General features: G+C 46.6%; 3 protein-coding genes across 3 annotated transcripts in view; all 3 read left to right on the top strand.

Moving 5' to 3' along the window:
* Positions 1-4,717: 4,717 nt before the first annotated feature.
* On the top strand, positions 4,718-5,076 carry LOC104993994 (selenoprotein W-like). Its single transcript, XM_010847447.1, is given in 1 exon segment — positions 4,718-5,076. A coding segment is annotated over 1 exon segment (255 nt). The 3' UTR covers positions 4,973-5,076.
* Positions 5,077-16,489: 11,413 nt separating this feature from the next.
* On the top strand, positions 16,490-17,338 carry LOC104994054. The gene is made up of 2 exons (XM_010847512.1): positions 16,490-16,861; positions 17,034-17,338. Exons 1-2 carry the CDS (start codon positions 16,490-16,492, stop codon positions 17,328-17,330), a joined length of 669 nt encoding a protein of 222 aa, XP_010845814.1. The 3' UTR covers positions 17,331-17,338.
* SLC13A5 (solute carrier family 13 (sodium-dependent citrate transporter), member 5) overlaps positions 17,270-21,256 on the top strand; it is a 27,991-nt gene continuing 24,004 nt past the window's right edge. Inside the window, exon 1 of the mRNA XM_010847511.1 lies at positions 17,270-17,459. Within this exon, the coding sequence (XP_010845813.1) occupies positions 17,358-17,459 (102 nt within the window). The 5' untranslated portion in view covers positions 17,270-17,357. The remainder of the gene's footprint in view (positions 17,460-21,256) is intronic.

Raw genomic sequence — 21,256 nt, 5'->3', positions numbered from 1 at the left:
AAGAACACTGGAGTGGGTTGCCATTTCCTTCTCCAATTCATGAAAGTGAAAAGCCAAAGTGAAGTCGCTCAGTCATGTCCGACTCTTAGCGACCCCATGGACTGCAGCCTACCAGGCTTCTCCATCTATGGGATTTTCCAGGCAAAAAAAGTACTGGAGTGGGGTGCCATTGCCTTCTCCACCAGCCAACTGGCAGACTCTAAAATCCAGATACTGAATGAGAGATGTGCCTGCATGCTCAGTCACTAAGTCTTGTCTGACTCTTCGCAACCCCATGGACTGTAGCCCTCCATCCATGGGATTCTCCAGGCAAGAATACTGGAGTGGGTCACCAGTCCCTTCTCCAAGGGTCTTTCTGACCCAGGGCTCAAACCCAGGTCTCCTGCATTGCAGGTGGATTCTTTACCAGCTGAGCTACCAGGGAAACTCACGAGAGCGGATGGTAACAGTAATGATCAGTGATAGGAGTGATCAGTAATGATCAGTAACAGCAAAAATTACTGCTTATACATTTCCTCTGCTGCAGGCATTATATGAAGCATTCTACAGGCAAGATCTTTTTTAATCTGCCCAACAGCTCTGATGTATGTATTTTAGCCCCGTTTACATCTGTGGAAATGGGGGCCCAGAGAGGTTAGGTACTTTGCTCACAGTCACACAGTGGGAAAAAAAACAAAAGAAGGTCACACAGTGAATATCAGAACTGGGATTTGAACCAGGCTGATCTCACTCAGGGGTGTATGAACATAAGTCAGACACCAGCCACCTTATTTGACAGCTGGAGGGGATGGGGGAGACCCAGGTTAATGTCCCAATTCCCTTCCTCCCCACCTGGGAAAATTGTTTAATTCCTCTGACCTTTGCTTCCCACTGCTGTCCATCTCCAGGCAGTTTTACACATAGCAAAAATAATGGGGAAAAACCCATGAGATTTCACACACGTTGCCTCCTGCTGAGATCCCCTAGAACAGAGGGGGTGGTGAGATGTCAAAGAGAGTGCAAAGATGAGACTCCTGGGGGACAGGGATCGGTGATGGTGGAAATGGAAATGACCTTGAGCTTTTTAATATCTACATCCTAATTGTCTTCCAAGATGTTTCCTCTTTCCAGACCGGCACACCCCTGTACCACCCCTTCCTTACCTGATCAAAATTCCACCAGTTCTTCAAAGCTAACTCTGATATCATCACAGATACAGGATCTACTTGCTCTGTCTCTGGGTCTGGTTGGCTGCTTATCTGTCTGTAGCCCCAACTTGTGCTCATCCAACCACAGATGTAGGCTATTTGAGGTTCATCACCACCTCTTTTTTTTTTTTTTTTTTAATTTCGGTTACACTGGATCTTTGTTGCTACACTGCCTTTCTCTAGGTGCAGGGGCTACTCTCTAGTTGCTTCTCACTGTGGTAGTTTCTCTTGTTGCAGATCACAGGCTCTAGGCGCAGGGGCTCAGTTGTTGTGGCACATGGGCTTAGTTGCCCTTTGGCAAGTAGAATTTTCCCAGACCAGGGATCGAACCGGTGTCCCCTGCATTGGCAGGTGGATTCTTAACCCCCTGGACCATGCAGGAGCTCCTCATCACCTCTTTCATCAAGCTGTTTCTAATTCATCAGCTTCTGCCAGAGGACCCGCTGAGCTTGTGCCCAGTAGCCTGTGAAGTCTTTGGCTGTGTGTAGTGGGCAGGCAAAGGCTGGCTGAGCTGAATGGGTGTGAACAATGCAGGTCTGAGATAATTAGAAGTTAGAAATCTCCCTTCACTCCCATCTCCACCCCACCCCACCCCAGAACCTGAGGTTCTCAAAGCAACAGTGGATGCCATTAACTTCTGAATTTTTTTAGTTGGAAGATAATTGCTTTGCTATGTTGTGTTGGTTTCTGCCGTACGTCAACATGAATCAGCCACAAGCATACATATGTCCCCTTCCTCCTGAATCTCCCTCCCCATCTTCCCCCCCGGGCCCCAGGTTGTCACAGAGCACTGGGCTGAGATCCTTGTGTCATATAGTAAATTCCCACTGGCTCTCTATTCTACATATGGTAATATATATGTTTCTGTGTTATTCTCTGAATTCATCCCACCCACTCCCTCCCTTCTGAATTTTAAAGAGAACCTATAATTCTATAACTAATCCATAAATAAGTTTTCTTTCATTTTTTTTAAGTTGCAGAAAAATTGCTTTACAATATTGTGTTAGTTTCTGCTGTACACCACCATGAATCAGCTACATGTATACATATATCCCTTCCCACCCCCATCTCGAGCCTCCCTCCCACCTAGAAATAAGTTCTCTTTGAAAACAATTGGAATAGTATAGACGAAGGAAAATTTCTTTCTGACCACCATGCCCGCTCTGGAGCCATCGCTATTTTTAACCGGCGTGTGTAACCAGGCACATTCTGGCTGGCACAGAAGCCTGTCTCCATTCCCACCATGACATGAATCAGTGTTGTGGGCTTTCATGATGGCATCATTCTGCCACTCGTCTTTGGCCAGCCACCAACCCCTCCCCAATCCCAAACCCATAAAAAAACTAGATGAGAAATGCTCCGTTGTGAGCTTAGAATTCCTCTCCAGGACGCTCTGGCTACCGGCTTGGCAGCAGTCAGGAGTTTCCTGTAGCCTCCTTTGTGTCAGGCCAGGGGGGGTCAGGGTTGTCACAGGGAACCAGTCCCTCGGCCGTGACTTGGCTGGGCTGCCCAGTGTTACCCTTCACTGGGTGGGGCGGGGGGTGGGTGTGGAGTGGGCACTCTAGGCTGGCCCAGGAAGCAGGAATAATAGTACATACCTCAGTGTGTTGTCTTGAGGATAAGCTGAGAAATTGTGTGTGAAAGCTGCACAAGCTCATGGAACACAGGAGAGAATATTAAAAGGTTATTTCCACGGTTGACTTCAAGAAGGAATCTTGGTCAGGCTTTCTTCTTTTAAGGGATCGCTACCCTAAGGAAGGGCTTTCCCTGTGGCTCAGCAGTACAGACTCTGCCTGCCAATGCAGGAGATGCAATAGACTTGGATTCGATCCCTGGGTCGGGAAGATCCCCTGGAGTAGGAAATGGCAACCCACTCCAGTATTCTTGCCTGGAAAATTCCATGAACAGAGGACGGGCTACAGTCCATGCAGTCGCAAAAAGTCAAACACAACTGAGTGACTGAACACAGTGCAGGCTAAGGAAAATGATGTAACGACAGAAGTATGTTACTTGCCAGACAAAAATTACATGGTGGGATTGTGAGCACTTCTGTCAGTCATGCCTTTAGAAAGATCCTGTGGTCAGAGTGGGACCGAGTCCTGGGAGACATGATGGTCGAGATTGCAGTCTCCCTAAGTACAATGTGTTTGGGTGGGAGTTTGTTTTTCAGACCACAGGCAATTGCATCAAATGACTAGGCTCTCTGGATGGAATTCAAGCCTGGGAATATCTGTGATTGTGTTTGGGGCAGACTCCAAGTCAGCCTGGGCAGCAAAGTCGGGGGATGCCCTGCCAGCTCCTGCTTAGTTGGCATCCAGAGGGGAGGAACCTTGTCATTAAACGGATGGGCAAGAAACAGCAGCTCCACGACTTCTGTCTGCAATTGTGGTCTCGAGTACTCTTCCCTTCCTTTCCTTTGGAGGTCAGTTTCCACACGTTCTCAGCTCTGTTCCTGATCAAGGCACCCCCTCCCCCTCTCCCCCTACTTTTCTCCATCCAACCAGCAATCCCAACTCCCCTCTTTGTCCCCCATTGATCACTGCTCCACTTCCCCAGAGGGACGTCTCCGGGTCAGTGTTCTGGGGACTTTTACCTCTCTCTGGTGATTTTCTAGGTCTCAGTCATGGAATGGGCCACCTTAGCTGCTGCCGAATCTCATGTGACCCAGGACAAATGGCCATGAACATTAAATCTTTCATTATCACTTTTTTTGGAGGGGGGAGGGGAGCAGGGAGAAAAAAATTTAGACCCTGAGCATCTTTCTACTATCAGAAAAAGCTTGCTGTGTATATGTCATGCTGATACACAGCCACTCATTGTAGAGAATAATTAGTGTTTTTTTCATTTTTAAAAATGGACCCCACTCTATGACTTCACTTTTTTTTTTTTTTTGGCCAAGCTGCATGGCTTACTGGATCTTTGTTCCCCAACCAAGGATGGAATCTGAGCCCCTTGCAGTAGAAGCATGGAGTCTTAACCACTAGACCACCAGGCAAGTCCCTGCATATTGTTAAACCTTGTATAAATGGGGTTAAAGTATATAATAGAGACTTCCCTGGGGGTCCAGTGGGTAAGACATTGAGCTCCCAATCCAGGGGACCCAGGCTCGATCTCTGGTCAGGGAACTAGATCCCACATGCTGCAAAGAAGACCCGGTGCAGTCAAATGAATAAAAAGAAAAATGTATATAATAATGCAAATAAACAAATTAAGAACTCCTTTGATCCTCTGGCCTTTTTCAGTATACCTCTTTTTTCTTTCTCTCACAGTTGAACTGCTGTAAAGAGAAGTCTCATCTTGCTTGTTTCCACAAGTCAGCTCTCATTCTCTCTTCCCTACTTCAGCCTCCGCTGAACCCCACCCCATCTACAAGGACCATGTTGTCCAGTCTTCAGCCACCAGGCAATTTGCACTGTGGGGATTCTGAACAACTTTATTTTAAAAAATTATATAACTTGGCAGATCTCGCTTTTCCTCACCTGGGTTCAGATTGCGAGTCCGCACTGTAGCGGACCCTGCGGTCCGGAACCATGGCGGTTGTTGTCTGAGTGGTTTATTGTGGCGCTTGAGGCTACAAGCCCAAGTATCTTCAGCTCAGGAAGAAGTTAGAAGAGTTCTCTGACCGCCTGGACATCTGCAGCGAGGGGACTCCCCAGGTCACTGGTTTCTTTGAAGTGTTCGTAGCGGGAAAGCTGATTGACTCCAAGAAGGGAGGCGATGGCTACGTGGACACAGAGGGCAAGTTTCTAAAGCTGGTGGCCACCATCAAAGCCGCTTTGGCTTGATGTGCCCTAAAGACAGAGACCAGTGACCTTGGCCCAGCCCCTCTTAGCAGAGGCTTCATGACAGGAAGGACTGAAATGTCTCTTGGACGCCTGGTACTTCCCTGATGTTCCCATGGCCGCCGGTTGGAGCAGGATGGACACCCTGGTCTTTGCCTGTGTGTGTGTGTCCCCAGAAGCCTAATGTTGCTCACTGGTCCTGCTGCCCTCCCCCATCCCTCACCTCCCTGCATCTCCCTGCCCCCATGTCTTCCTTCTACCCTCTGTTGTTTGGGGTGGTCCTGCTCCAGGCTTCCTTTTCAAGGGGAAGCCGAGAGCAGGATCAGGATGAGTGAGTGTCAGATTTCACCAGCAACAGCAACAGTTCACAGCTCAATAAATGGTGATGAGGTTAACAACAACAACAACAACAAATTATATAACTTAATTCAGATAGCTTCCTTTGTGGCTCAACTGGTAAAGACTCCGCCTGCGACGTGAGATACCTGGGTTTGATCTCTGGGTTGAGAAGATCCCCTGCAGAAGGGAAAGGCTAACCACTCCAGTATTCTGGCCTGAAGAATCCCATGGTCTGTACAGTCCATGGGGTCGCGAAGAGTCAGACACGACTGAGCGGCTTTCACTTTCTTCATTTTAATTCAGAGGGATAGAACTCTGTCTGGCGTCTTTAACAACAAAACGCACCGTGCCATAAAATGTACACATTTTGGGCTTCCCTGGTGGTCCAGTGGTTAAGAATCCCCCTGACAATGCAGGGGATATGAGTTTGATCTCTGGTCTGGGAGGATCCACCTGCCTTGGAGCAACCAAGCCTGAGAGTCACAGCAACTGAGCCCACAAGCCCTAGAGCCCGTGCTCCGCAGCAAGAGAAACCACCACAATGAGAAGCCCGAGAACAGCAGCGAGGGAGTAGTTCCCGCTCGCCGCAACTTGAGAAAGCCCGAGGGCAGCAATGAAAACCCATTAGAGCCAAAATTAAATAAATAAACCTTAAAAAAAAAAAAGTACACGTTTTACTAAAGGGAGGGCCCTCCCCCAGCAAATATGCTTGTCTTTTCTATTGATAGACGTATCTGAAAGACAGTCTGTGCTTTCGTGTTTATCAGTCAAGGCTGCAATTACTATTTCAGGGCATGAAACTTTGGACCCAGCATCAATTTGGGGATGAGGGAGCAAAGTTCACATTTTCATTCAGATGTCATTTGAGAAGGGAGCAAAGTTCACATTTTCATTCAGATGTCATTTATAAACATAGTGATAAAAAGATCCTTAAGAACCCCATCTTTTTTCATCCCTGTGCTCCTCTCTCTAACTATAACCCCCCATCCCCCACCAAAGATGACCTTTGGAAACTAAATTTTCAGTAAGTGGGACATTAGCTGTTCTTATTTTGTCTGAAATATTTTTTTCCCCCTTTATCTTATACCTGGAACCTCCTGAATGTTTTTCTAGTGTCAAATATATGCACAGGCCCCTTTAAAAATGTTATAAGCCTTTATTTTACAATATTTAAAATATGTTTTTAATATATTTTGTTTTATAAAGGAAAAAATGATAAACATATCTGTATTCATACCCAGTTCAAATGATAAAACATTTCAGGTATGGTTAGAGCTCTCCTACCTAATCACAGGCCTCCTCCCCATCAGCTTAAAACCAGACAGAATAGGGTGTTTATTTATGCCTCTATTCTTTATACTTTTGCTATTTGTTTGTATCCTTAAGCAAAATATAGTCTTATATTGCATATTTAACATTTTATAAACATTATTATCCTATAAGTGTTCTGTAACTTAATTCTTTCACCAAATATTATAAAGCTTTCCCACAATACTTGTAAGCTTCATTCATATTTATGTGCATATCTCTAATTCCTTCATTTTTCCTGCTATATAAAAACCTAGCATGAAAATACCCCAATTTATTTATTCATTCTCTAGCTGTTGGATTTTTCAGATTTTTTCCTTCTTGCAAACACTACTACCTCAACTTTGTTTTGTGTGTCTCCTGTACACATATGCAGGGTTTTTTTTCCCCTAGGACGATGGTCTTTGAACTTGGCTCATGTTCTCCCCAAGATAATTTTGAAATTATTATGTATCTCTGTCCAAATTTTAAGTTGTCATCTAAATTTTTAAATCATAAGTTTATATTTATTTAAAAATTGATATTGGAGTATAGTTAATTAGCAATGTTGCATTTATTTCAGGTGTACAGCAAAGTGATTCCGTTATATATATGCATGTATCTATCCTTTTTCAAGTTTTTTTCCCATTTAAGCTATTATATCATAAGTTTAAAGATTAGTGTGAGCCATGTGAATGTGCTATATTTGTTGGTTGAAAGTGATTGAATATTAATTTCCTTTAGTTCAGACTGATAGCTGCAAAGAATGTCATGTCTTATAAATATCATTTAAAACTAAAATTGTTACTCCACTTTTCAACATGTATGCAGTGGAATCTAAATATCACAGTCTAAATATCACTTGATACTTGCTATTATTCACTTTAAAAATACTCAAACTCCTTGACAGTCCAAAATTTTATGTAGCTATTTTTCTCATTTATCTTATATTTCCATTCCATTTAGTTAATAAAATTTCTCTTAACATATATTTGAAGCTTTCTAATGCTGATGGACAGGGAGGCCTGGCGTGCTGCGATTCATGGGGTCGCAAAGAGTCGGACACGACTGAGCGACTGAATTGAACTGAGTGTTAAGGCAATGGCACCCCACTCCAGTACTCTTGCCTGGAAAATCCCATGGACGGAGGAGCCTGGTAGGCTGCAGTCCATGGGGTCGTGAAGAGTCGGACACGACTGAGCCACTTCACTCTCACTTTTCACTTTCATGCATTGGAGAAGGAAATGGCATCCCACTCCAGTGTTCTTGCCTGGAGAATCCCAGGGATGGCAGAGCCTGGTGAGCTGCTGTCTATGGGGTCGCACAGAGTCGGACATGACTGAAGCGACTTAGCAGCAGCAGCAGCAGCAGCAGCAACAATGCTCTCCCAATGATATTTTTCCACAATAAAAATATGTAAATAGATCGAAATACTCATGCTTTAAAATTTTTTATGAAAGTAAGGCTCTAAGAGTTAAAATTTTTTTCTGCTTTGAGTTACAACAACAATTATCAGTATACACTTAAGCAAAGCAACATAATTATAACAGAGATTTTTTAAATAAATTATTAAATTTAAAAAGTGAAATTTGGTTGTAAAGGCAGCCCCATAAGGTTGATGGGGCTTAATTTGTTATCAGTTTGCCATGGATGAATGTTAAATATTACTTGGCAGAGGCAAGATTCAGCATCAATTCTGTCCTTATTTTCTGTTACTGAGCAACTTTGCTCCTGTAAATAGACAGGAATAAGGGATTTTTAAGAGCAGAGTTTCTTAATTCTGTGAACTCCCCAAGTTTCACCAAATTCACCAAAAATTGCGCAAAGATCCATCACAGGAAACTGTTTTGAATGCTGTGTCAGTTGGCAGCCAGATTTGATTCTCACTCAATTTTGTTGATGGTAAAAGAACTGGAAGTCGCCTGGCTCAGAAACCCATTTGTTGCTCAAGCCTGTAGTGTCGTTTTCTTGTCCACCTTTCAAGAATTACACCAAAAAGTCTGTATTAGAAATTTCAAATGAAAACTAAATATCTTTCATGTAGAAGCATCTTTTAAGACTCATATACTCAGAAAGACTTGAGAAAATGAAAATATTGTTTGACTTCAGTACATCTGACAATTTATTTTTTCCAATTTCTTATGTTTCTATTTTATTTTATGTTTATGTTGCTTTACTATATAAATCATAAAATGTTTATGTTGCTTTACTATATAAACACACCTTTTAGAAAGGAAAGTTATTTTCTGTTATGTGATTTAACTATAGGTGTGTCAAAATATTGACACTACAAATTTAGCTCAGTTGGCTTATGGGAGACATCTCTGTATAACCTCATTGGCAAAATCAGTATTTATTGTCAAAGTAATCATCCAAATTAGGCTTCCCTGGTGTTCCGCCTGCCAATGCAGGAGACTTGGGTTCGATCCCTGGGTTGGGAAGATCCCCTGGAGGAGGGCATGGCAACCCACTTCAATATTCTTGCCCAGAAAAATCCCATAGACAGAGGGGTCTCGCACACTACAGTCCTTGGGGTCGCCAAGAGTTGGAGGTGACTGAGCGACTAAGCACACACAATCATACAAATTAGACTTACTTTCTGTGGGAAAAAAAGCAGGATTTCACTTTCCAACTTGAATAGCTATATTAATTTATATCCCGGTAACAACCGTCTCATTTCTGAATTCTTGTAACTCAAGGGCCTTGCTAAGTCACTTCTGTTGTGTCCAAGTCTTTGAGATCCTAGGGACTGTAGCCCATCAGACTCCTTGGTCCATGGGGTTCTCCAGGCAAGAATGCTGGAGTGGGTTGCCACGCCCTTCTCCAGGGAATCTTCCTGACTCAGGGATCAAACCCAGGTCTCTTACATCTCCTGCATTGACAGGGGGGGTCTTTACCACCAGCACCACCTGGGAGGCCCCAGTACCCGAGCTCATTCATATAAGTTGATTCTGTTTCCACATACATCACTTATGAAAAATGTAAGTGTAATGCCCTTAACTTCATAACATGTATCCTGTGTGGTAGGTCACAGGATTTGTGCACAGTTATTCATTCCCTTCCCATCTTTGTAATCCTGCCCTGCAGACAGTACAATTCCCCACCTCACTGACTTTGGACTTGGCCGTGGGACTTGCTTGGCTGGTGGAAGGGGAGAGGTGAAGTCTGCCATATCTGAACAGAGACTCTAGAGGTGCCGCAAGGTTCCCCACCAGCCCTCTTGCTCCTGCTCTCCACCTGGAGAACAGTGCTGTCCTGAGAGTGCCCGCTGCCTTGGTCTAGGTCTCGGAATGAGCACGCAAGTCAAGCAGACCCACAGTTCAGAATGAGGAGAGCATAGAGCTGCCCACAACCTACCCACAGAGGGGAGCAGAGTTGGAAAACCGCAGACTCCCAGCTGACTTGCAGCTCTGGAGTAAATATTTGTTGTTGCAAGTCGAACCTAGCGAAAGCTGACCAATGCTTTCTTTTAATGGCAGCAACCTATATTCTGAGCAAATAAACCTCTGAATTTTTAGCAACCAAAACTTGTTTACAAATAAAACACTGCTCCCAAGTTAAAGCCTGGAAATAAACCATGGCTGCTTTTAGTATCAGTGACCGGTTCTTGCAGCAACCCTAATCCATAGAAATGCTTACACACCCTGCCCAAATACATGCAAATAGACTCAAATAAAAGTATCTAAAGTTTAAGTAAAACTATTCACCAGCTGCATTCCTAGGTGTGTCTTATGCCTGTCATCATCTCATCAGTAATACCATTTTCTTAGCTACAATATCAGCCATATAAATATAAAAGAGGTGATTGGATTCATTAGTCAATGTACTGCAATTTAAAAAGAGTTTTTAAACTTCAACATAATTTGACTTATGAGCTGCAAAAATAGTAGAGATCGTTCCTATATACCATTCTCCAGATTGCCCCAATACAGCATTCCACATGGCCACGCTAGTAAAAGCAGAAAATTGACATTCGTACTGAGACATCAATTTGCTGACAAAGATCCATATATTCAAAGATATGGTTTTTCCAGTAGTCATGTACAAATTGAGATTTGGACCATAAGGAAAGCTGAGCACTGAAGAATAGATGCTTTTGAACTGGGGCTGGAGAAGACTCTTGAGAGTCCCTTGGACAGCAAGGAGATCAAACCAGTCAATCCTAAAGGAAATCAATGCTGAATATTTATTGGAAGGACTGTTGCTGAAGCTCCAATACTTTGGCCACCCGATGGGAAGAGCTGACTCTTTGGAAAAGACACTGATGCTGCGAAAGATTGAAGAGTAAAGGAGTAAGGGGCAGCAGAGGCTAAGGTGGTTAGATATCATCACTGACTCAACGGACACAAATCTGATCAAACTCTGGGAGATAGTAGAGGACAGAGGAGCCTGACATGCTACAGTCCAAGGCGTCACAGAGTCAGACACGACTTAGTGACTGAACAACAACAGGCCCAATGTGTGTCTCTCCGTGTGTGTGTGTGTGTGGTTCTACATTGGTACATCTATCACTACTATAGTGATACAGTGTTACAGTCGCATTCTCCCCCAACCCTAACCACTGGCAACTCCTGGTCTTTTCCACTCCCCTCTAATTTTTCACTTGCAGAATGTTATATAAATGGAATCATACCACCTGTAACCTTTCGCTACTGGCTTTTTACACTCAGCATAATACCCTTAAGATCCATCCAAGTATGTTCTTTCTGTTTTTTTAACCACTGAGTGGTATTTTACTGGGCTTCCCAGGAAAGTGGTCAAAGAATCTGCCTGCCAATGTGGAAGACCCAGATTCGATCCCTGGGTTGGGAAGATCCCCTGGAGAAGGAAATGGAAACCCACTCCAGTATGCTTGCCTGGAAAATGCCACGGATAGAGGAGCCTGACAGACTACAGCCTATGGGGTCACAAAAGAGTCAGACATGACTTAGTGACTAAACAACAACAGAATTTTACTGCTTGGGTAGAGCAGCACAGCCTCTTGACCACGAATGAACTTGTTGGCCAGCCCAAATATCTTCATGTCAGTAGCTAATGATTACATCAATCACTATCACTTCATGAGTCTTGAATTCTGATAAGCAATTTCCCTCCTCTTCTCCAGAACTGTTTTAACTATTCTTGGCTTCTTGTGTCAGTCACAAATTGGCATTGGCCATGGGGTCTCGCCATCTAGCTCTGCAAGGATTAAATCATGTGCTGATGCAGTTGCTGATTTTCAACATGCCCTGAAAGGAGTTCAGGGTGGAGGGCAGACATGAGGCCCTCTGTGCTCAGGAAAAAACTGGTAAGACAGGTTTTCAGATAGTTAGATATTTTCAGAAGCTTATTTTATGAGCCCAATTCTTGTATCTCCTCAAATCTAGAAAAGCACTAAAATCCTTCATGGTGTCGACTGTTTCTCATGACTTCATGAGACTAGCAGAGGTTTTCTGGAAAACATATGTGCTTGATTGTATGTACTTCCCCTTCACCAAAATCACATGTATATTGATCTCCCCCGCCCCCCCACCCTTTGGAACAGTTTCTCAGAGCTATCTGAGGTGCTGTCTCCTGGTCTGCAGTTCTCATTTTGCCCCCAATAAAACTTAACTTGCAACTTTCATGCTGTGCAATTTTTTTTAATTGACTCTTGCAAAAATTAGAACTTTAGATGTAACTTGTCAAATAAAAATTCAGTTGGGATTTTGATTGGGATTGAAATGAATTTATAGATGAATTTGAGAGGCACGACTATCTTCACAATGTTTAGTCTTCCTGTCCATGAACTTGGTATAATCTTTCCATTTATTAGCTTTGTTGCTGTTGTTGTTGTTGTACTTTGTTGCTGTTTAGTTGCTAAGTCACGTCTGGCTCTTGGGGCTCCATGGACTGTAGCCTGCCAGGGTCCTCTGTCCATGGGATTTTCCAGGCAAGAATTCTGGAGTGGGTTGCCATTTTCTTCTCCAGGGGATCTTCCCTACCGAGGGATGGAACCCAAGTCTCCAGCATTGCAGGCAGATTCTTTACCACTGAGCCTCAGCCACATATACCCTCTTTAAGGTAAAATCTAATCTCCCTAAAACTGAGTTCCCTTGCTGAGTTTATGATTAACCTCTCTGTCGTTAACTTTATTCTCTTTCTTGTCCTGCCCCTATCCCCCTTCGTTGTTTAGTCGCCAATAATGTCCAACTCTTTGTGACCCTATGGACTGCAGCATGCTAAGCTTCCCTGTGCTTAACCATCTCCCAGAGTTTGCTCAGACTCATTTCCATTGAATCAGTGAGGCCGTACAACCATCTCATCCTCTGTCATCTCCTTTTCCTCTTGCCTTCAATTTTTCCCAGCATCAAAGTCTTTTCCAGTGAGCCGGCTGTTCACCTCAGGTGGCCAAAATATTGGAGCTTCAGCTTCAGCATCCGTCCTTCCAATGAATATTCAGGGTTGATTTCCTTTAGGATTGACTGGTTTGATCTCCTTGCTGTCCAAGGGACTCTCAAGAGTCTTCTTCAGCACCACAGTTTGAAAGCATCAATTCTTTGGTGCTCAGCCTGCGTTATGGTCCAACTCTCACATCCTACATGACTACTGAAAAAAACCACAGCTTTGAATATACGGACCTTTGTCAGCAAAGTGATGTCTCTGCTTTTTAATGCACTGTCTAGGTTTGTCATAGCTTTTCTTCCAAAAAGCAAGTGTTATTTAATTTCATGGCTGCAGTCAGTGTCCACAGTGATTTTGGAGCCCAAGGGAAAAAAAAATCTGTCACTGTTTCCATTTTTTCCTAATCTATTTGCCATGAAGCGATGGGACTGGATGCCACGATCTCAGTATTTTGAATGCTGAGTTTTAAACCAACTTTTTCACACTCTTCTTTCGCCTTCATCAAGAGGCTCTTTAGGTCATCTTTGCTTTCTGCCATTAGGGTGGTATGATCTGTGGCACCCTGTGGCATAGGGTGGCATATCTGTGGTTATTGATATTTCTTCCAACAATCTTGATTCCAGCTTGTGAGTCATCCAGCCAGGCATTTAGCATGATATATGAGGAGAATCAAAGAAAAGGGGAATTGAAACCAAACAAGACCCAGTGGGGCCTTCCTGGGTTAAAACAACAACAACCCCCCCCCCACCTTGTGTCCATTTCTTATTTGTAGGAAAAGGGTTTGGCCTCCTAGATCTTCCCTGAATTCCACAGAGCAGACTCAAGCAGATACTAATGAGGAAAGTAAGGGAACGCAGAAACAAAAGAAAAGTAATCAGGAAACAATAGCTCAGCAGCAAAACAGAGCACTAGTACCTCTTCCAGGGATATACGTACAGTCTGACACAAATCTTCTAATTGTTTTGCAAGAAATAAGACCCCTCTCACCAGCTGAAGGATGAGCATACATGTTGACCACAAGCACATAGACCCCAGACTAGTTTGTGTCAACTACAAATTGGCACTTGCCGTCTGCCTATCAACCATGACAAGGATTAAGTTGTATGCTGCTGGAGCTGCTGACCTTCAATACTCCCTGAAAGGAGTTGAGGATGGAGACCAGAAATGAGGCACTTGGTGCTTGGGGGCAAAACTGGAAGGATAGATTTTCAGATAGTCAGATGTTTTCAGGAACTGATTTCATGAGCCCAATTCTTGTATCTCCCTATATCTAGAAAAGCACCAAAATCCTTCATGGTGACAACTGTTCCTTGTGACTAGCAAAGGTTTCATGAGCCTAGTAGAAACTTTCTGGAAAAATATGTGCTTGACTGCATGTGTTTCCCCTTCACCAAAAATCACATATACACTCACCTTGCCCTCTTGGCTCTTTGGAGCAGTTTCTCAGAACTATTTGAGGTGCTGTCTCCCCAGGCTTCAGTCCTCATTTTGCCCCAATAAAACTTAACTTGCAGCTCTCACATTGTGCATTTTTTTTAAATTGACAGTTGGAACCAGAAGGTTGATGATTAAGAGTCCCAAACACCACCCTGTTGCCTCACCATTACCAACCAATGAGAAGAAAGTCGTGTCCCCTGCGACTCTCACCCCAAATGTTGCCCTTAAAAGCTCTTCCCTGAAAGTCATTGGAGAGTTTGAATTTTTTTGAGCATAAGCTGCCTGATCTCCTTGCTTGGCACCTGCAATAAACATCACAATTCCCCACAACCTAATGTCAGTAGATAGGCTTTGGTGAAAGTGAAAAGTGAAGGTCGCTCAGTCGTGTCTGACTCTTTGCAACTCCATGGACTATACAGCCCAGGGAATTCTCCAGGCCAGAATAGAGTTGGCCAAATGGACGCAAGTTCAGTTGGGTGACAAAAGCAGTTGTATCATTGTAAGGAAGTGGTTTACTTGGATGAAATAAAATTATTTTTAAGGCAGGAAAAAATTTAAACATAAAATTCTCTCTCTGCCCATTTGAACCACTACTTTCTTCCCTGTAGTGCGCATTGTACACCTGCATTATACGTTAACTGTTCTTGTTATTGATGTTTAGTCGCTAAGTCATGTCTGACTCTTTTGCCATCCCATGGACTGTAGCTCACGAGACTCCTCAGTCCATGGGATTTCCCAGGCAAGAATACTGGAGTGAGTTGCCATTTCCTCCTTCAGAGGATCTTTCCAGCCCAGGAATCAAATCTGCCTCTCCTGCAGTGCAGGTGGATTCTTTACCACTGAGCCACAGGGGAAGCCTGTTATACATTAACTAGATCCCCTAGAAGACAGAGGAAGGCCTACTTTCAAAAAAAAAAAAAGAGAAGGAGGGAGATTTTCTCCTGGCGCCAGCAAGATAATTCTTTAGGAGATAGCATTTCTCTTTCAATCCTGGAAGGGGTCACAGTAACCAACTTGCTTCATTGGACTATATAAACCATCAACATGTTACTTTGATGTAATACACTTTGTCTCAAAAACTCAAGTGCCTTGACCTCTAACAGAGCAGCGCTCAGAGTTTTCTGAATGACTTTCTTGAATCATAATCCTCCAGCTGGCTGGAATAAAAATTTCCATTGTTTTCTTAGGTTGACTATTGACTTTTTTTGATGACAACTTACACTCATTCACACATCCCAGAGAAAAAGTTTTGTGCACACACATTGGGTCAGGTACTGTGAAAGGTGCTGGTTGGACATATGTGGATGAATAAAATAGACATCAAATAAAAATCACACCAATAAATAAATAGGAAGAAATAGTGCTAAGTGCTCTGGGATGGGGCAGGGGGTGGGATGGGAGGAAAGCCAGGGTTCGATAAATGAGAATTACAAAGCAGAAGGTATATGAGAAGCAGATAGATGCAGGAAGGACTTGGGGGAATACCTGTCCTTAGGTGGAGGTGACAGCAGGAGATGTGAGAACTTGAATTAAGATGTGATGAGTTTAGGGGCCTGAGACACATCCAGAATGGAAGACGTTGGGAGTATGGAGAATCTGGGACTCTGGCATCAGACCAAGGATTGTTGTTCTTCAGTGGATCAGTGTGTCCGAGTCTTTGCGACCCCATTGACTGCAGCACACTAGACTTCCCTGTCCTTCACTATCTCCCAGAGCTTGATCAAACTTACGTCCATTGAGTCGGTGATGCCATCCAACCATCTCATCCTCTGTCCTCCTCTTCAGACATCTTATCCTCTACAGACAGAGGATAGTAATCTCTATGGAGCAGGCTATGGTTAAACCACAAACAGTGGTAGGACTCCTCCAAAGAAAACTGCAGAATGAGAAGACAGGGAGGCAGAGAAGGAAGGAAAGTGCTAGTTGGGGGTGGTGGCAGCGTCTGCATCCTTGTACCTCCAGCACACAAAACAGGGCTCAGAACACAATAGCTGCTCAGTACCCTGCAGGCGGCGGCGGCTGAGGGAATGAATGACCCTCTCAGTGCAGCCTCGGTTAAGTCCCTTCCTCTCTGGACCCTCTTTTCCCTGTAGAATGACAGTAGCTGCTCAGGCGGGCTCAGTCGGCTTTCCGCGGACGCAGCGCCAGCTGGCGTCTGACCCGCTGCGCGGGTACAGCGCAAAGCCGCTGGAACAGCGGAGGACAGTGGCCTCACCTCCTGCTCGATCGCTGGAGAGTGCCGGGGATGTGCTGGGTGGGAGAGGGTGTGGGCGCGGGGGACGGGTCCTGTGCCCAGAGCGGCGGGTTCCCGGTAGGGAAGCCGAGCGTGACCGCGACGGGGTTGGTGGGGTTGGTGGGAGGCGAGGAGAAGAGACCCCCGGAGCAGACCGCGCTGGGTGCTCGGTGGGTCATTGCCGTTGCGGGAGACCCCTCCGGGATCGGCGTGTGAGGAGCAGAAGTAACCAGGTGAAAAGGAGGGAGAGGTTGGGGAGATGGATCTGAAAGACTCAGAAACCGCTGGGAACCTTCACCTGGCACCCAGACGGGGCCCAGGAAAAGCAGATGAAGAAGCAGAGGGGGGTCGGGGGGCCACCCGAACGTCTAAGCCCAGACTGAATGACAGATCCCTACCGCTTAGGGGGACGCCCTCTGGCCCGCCTGTCTAAGGCACTGCAGGAAAGGCTTGGAGAGTCAGGATGTGCCGGGTACCCGACCCCTCCTGGAGCGCCGGCCGGTAGCGCTGGAGACCGCAGGCCCCGCCCGGGAGGCAGAGTTGGGGGCAGGCTTGTCCCACCGACCTTGCGGGGATAGCCCCGCCCCCGGGGCCGAGGTGAGGCTCCGTCGTGGGAGGCGGAGTTGCCGCCGCCCCCTCCAACCCCCCTCTGGACTGCGGCCCCTTCTTAAGCCCGTGCAACGACTGGCTGCCCTTCTCTAGCTTCTCCCGCCAGGTTCCCGCTCTGCAATGGCCTCGGCACTGAGCTATGTCTCCAAGTTCAAGTCCTTCGTGATCTTGTTCCTCACCCCGATCCTGCTGCTGCCACTCATCATTCTGATGCCCGCCAAGGTCAGTTGTGTCTCTGGACAGCCCGGTGGCTTCCGGGACCATTAGGTGGAGCGCACGGATTCCCGGGTGGGCACGACTTCCCCCGGGGGCACGCACCTTCTGGAGCTCCGGGTGCTGTGGGAGGTGCCCTGCAAGGAATTCTGAGGGGCTTGGATCTTGGGATTCACAGATCCCTGGAAACAAGAACTGTCTTGGCAAAGCACACAAACCTAGAAATTAGCACAGATCTTGGCCACACAGCCCATCCATAGGCTCAGAATCTCCCAGGCGCATAACCCGGACCCCAGGGTCCCTAAATGCCACCTGTACCAACAGGGAGCTTGGGCACTTGTTTCCTTCTCGCTCCTGTCTCTTCACTTAGGGACTTCCCAGCTGTAGATGGCTTCTGAGGCCACTCAGGGACAGACAGGAAAAAGTTATGACCTTGGTGGATCCTGTGCTGTGCTTAGTTGCTCAGTGTCGGATTCTTTGTGACCCTATGGACTGTAGCCCTCCAGGCAAGCATACTGGAGTGGATTGTCATGCCCTCCTCCAGGGGATCTTCCCAACCCAGGGATCAAACCCAGGTCTCCTGCATTGCAGGCGAATTCTTTACCGTCTGAGCCACCAGGGGATCCTGAGTCCTATCTTTGTCCCCTTCTGGCCCTCCTTCGAGCCTCAGTTTTCGTATCTATGATGCACATTTCTTTCCAGCTCTGAAGCTTAGGAAGCCACAGCTGAATCAGAGTCCTGCTGCCGCTCCCGGCTGAAAAGGCAGGTCAGGTTGGCCTGCTTTTGCTCACTGCCTGCTGTGGCTGAGGCAGGAGGCAGGACATGTTCCCAGAACTCACGCCTTGGGTGGCACCACCCAGGGTTGCGGGGAAGCTGCGTCCGAGCCCTGGCCTCCGAGGGCTCCCGGGAAGGAAGCAGAGAATGAATGGCCTTGGCCGCAGGATGGGGGCGGTGCCGGGAGCGCTGGCCCAGGCCCCGCTGGGCAGTGAGAGGCCCGTTTGGCAGAGGCCCGAGCCCTTTGAAACCTTTTGTGGCTGCTGGCTGCTCCTTACTCATTCCCTCTTTCAGCCTTTCACTCTCAGCCCAGACAGGAAACCTCTGCTCCCCCCACCCCCAACAACCCAGGCAAGTTTGGGCAACAGAGGATCTCTTTGGGGGACGCTCTGAAGGCAGTCCTGGAGCAGTGGGATTGTACTGGGTATCAGGAAGCCAGGCTTCGAGAGAACTGGACTTCTCTTTCACGCATCCTTGTGATTTTAGCCAAGCCCCTGTGTTCTCTGGGCCTTGATGTTCTCAGCTGTACAATGGAGGAAGGAGGCTTGATTTTGACATTTTATGGCCATAGGGTCCAAAAGAGATCATGCTGGTTCCTAAGTGGGGGAGGAGCCCTTGGGTAGGCTGATCATAGACCTGTGATGGGCTGAGGACATCGGGTTCAACAAGGGTGGCTCTTCAGTTGCCACATCAACTGTGGTCCACAGTATTTCCTCTGTAGAAAGAGATTTGGGGCTGTTACCGGCTGTGGGAGGGAGTCAGGCAGGGAGCTGTGATTTGAGTCCTGCTGGTGGGAGTAATGTTCCCCAGACTAACTACAGTCACTTTGCTGACCCTCCTGCTCCAGGAGAGTGTGACCAAGACCACCCGCCCCCTACCCTGCCAGCATACATTGGAAACCCTGAGCTAGGACCCCCAGCTCAGGTTGTGTCTGTGTCTGTGTGTTACATTGGGAGGGAGGATCAGGCAAGGGAAGGGGAGCCGTGAGTGACAGTCACTCCAAAGGCTGCCTTCCTGCGTTCTCTTGCCTGGTGGTGGGGCAGGTGCCAGGGAGGCTGGAACCCTGTCTCCTTTTTTTCTCCCTTTGAGCTTCTGTTTTGGTCACCATTGAAGAGCTCCTTGCCCCCACCCCCAGGGCCACAAAGTTTGTAAAGAAACCCAGGGTCAGGGGCAGAGTGGCAGGGAAGGCTGTGAGAGCACCATCCAAGGGGAGGGTAGGACTCCTAGGGTGAATCCCCCTCCACCGTGGCCCCGAACTCTCTCTGCTGCAGGCTTCCTTCTTTTATTCTTCTCCTACACCTTGCTTCCTTCTAGTCATCATCTCTCCTCCACTTTTCTACCCATTCTCTGAGCTCAGCTTGAAGTACTCCTCTGGTCATACTCTCTGCTGCAGAGAAGGCTCTGAGCTCACCGGGGTCCAGGCTCCCACCTGCAATTAGAACCCATCTCATTCTGCACGGTTGCCAGACTCTCTTCAGGCTTCTCAAAGGTCACCTGTCCTTTCCTGCTCTCCCCACAACCCTCTGGAGCATTCTAGATGAGGGAGGGTCAACTTTGCAGGAAGGCATGGCAATCCACTCCAGTATTCCTGTCTGGAGAATTCCATGGACAGAGAAGCCTGGCCGGCTACAGTCCATGGGGTCACAAAGGGTCGGACACGACTGAAGTGACTTAGCATGTTATTCAGGGGCATCTCCTGAGCCTTCTGATAGAAGCATGGAGGAGAAGGGGTAGTTAGTCTCCTGTGCTTTCTATTGGCTACGTTTGGAGCCTCCAGGAACTGTCTGGGAAAATTGCTTACACGTGTCACCTGCCGTTTAGATAATAAAAACATCACTTTCTATGTGGCATACGTTTAGAGTGGGTGCTCTTCAATCCTTGATTTATAAGTGAGGACATGAAACAAGCAGGGAGAGGGTCCAGGGTTGGGAGTGGGAGGAGTATTTTATCAAAGACACTGTTGAGAATTGCTATCGTATGATGATAAGAAGGAGACTGAATTTTAGACAGTATGACTGTGCTTAAGAGGCTTCTCTCGTGGCTCAGTAGAAAAGAATCTGCCTGCCAATGCAGGCAACAAGGGTTCGATCCCTGGGTCTGGAAGATCCCTGGAGGAGGAAATGGCAAGCCACTGCAGTATTCTTGCCTGGGAAATTCCATGGACAGAGGAGTCTGGTGGGGTTTTGCAACCACGGGGTTACAAAAGACTTAGTGACTCAACACCTGTGTTTGAAATCTCTGCAGCACATTCCCTCACTGCCCACCCCTGCCTCACTGCCCATCCCTGCAGCAGATCATTCCTACTTCTCTTTTTCAACCTCATGCAACCACTGGGTTGCAAAAGACTTAATGATTCAACAGTTGTGTTTGAAATCTCTGCAGCACATTCCCTCACTGCCCACCCCTGCAGCAGATCATTCCTACTTCTCTTTTTCGACCTCAAAGACAAGGAGGGCCACACAATGGCAGATCACTGATCAGGCCTGCCCGGTGTCAAAGGCTGGGCTTCTAACCACATTTGTCCTGCCTTCAGCCCAGTGGTGTCACCAGCATTGACTCCCCTCTTCTTCTCAACTCGGGGACATCTGGCAAAGTTTAGAGACCTTTTGTTGTTATTGTTACAACTGGAGAGTGCCACTGGCATCTAGAGGGATGAAGGCTGGGGTGCTCCCACACACCCTGCCATGTACAGGACAGGCCCCTCCCCCTCAACAGGGAACCATCTAACCCAAAACACCAATAATGCTGAGGTTGAGAAACCCTGCATCAGAGTAGGGAGGTGTCCTGGGGTGCTCGTATTTTATCACTGATAACACAATCCAGACAAAGAATGTGTCTTTGTGCGATGTTCCATGCGTATAACACATGTTATCTTGGGTGATGATAAACTGATGTGTGCAGGTGCGTTTGTCACAGCCCATGCTGTGCTGGTCGTTCCTCCAATCAGCACTTGCTGAGTGTCCCTGGGGTATCAGGCCTGTGTTGGATGCTGAGTGACACGGATTCTGCCTTCCACTGCTGACTCCGCTCTT

The sequence above is a fragment of the Bison bison genome, unplaced genomic scaffold (assembly GCF_000754665.1).
Source record: "Bison bison bison isolate TAMUID 2011002044 unplaced genomic scaffold, Bison_UMD1.0 scf7180017864249, whole genome shotgun sequence".
Lineage (NCBI taxonomy): Eukaryota > Metazoa > Chordata > Mammalia > Artiodactyla > Bovidae > Bison > Bison bison.
Note: the sequence above shows the minus strand (reverse complement) of the source record. Positions and strands in the feature narration are given on the sequence as shown.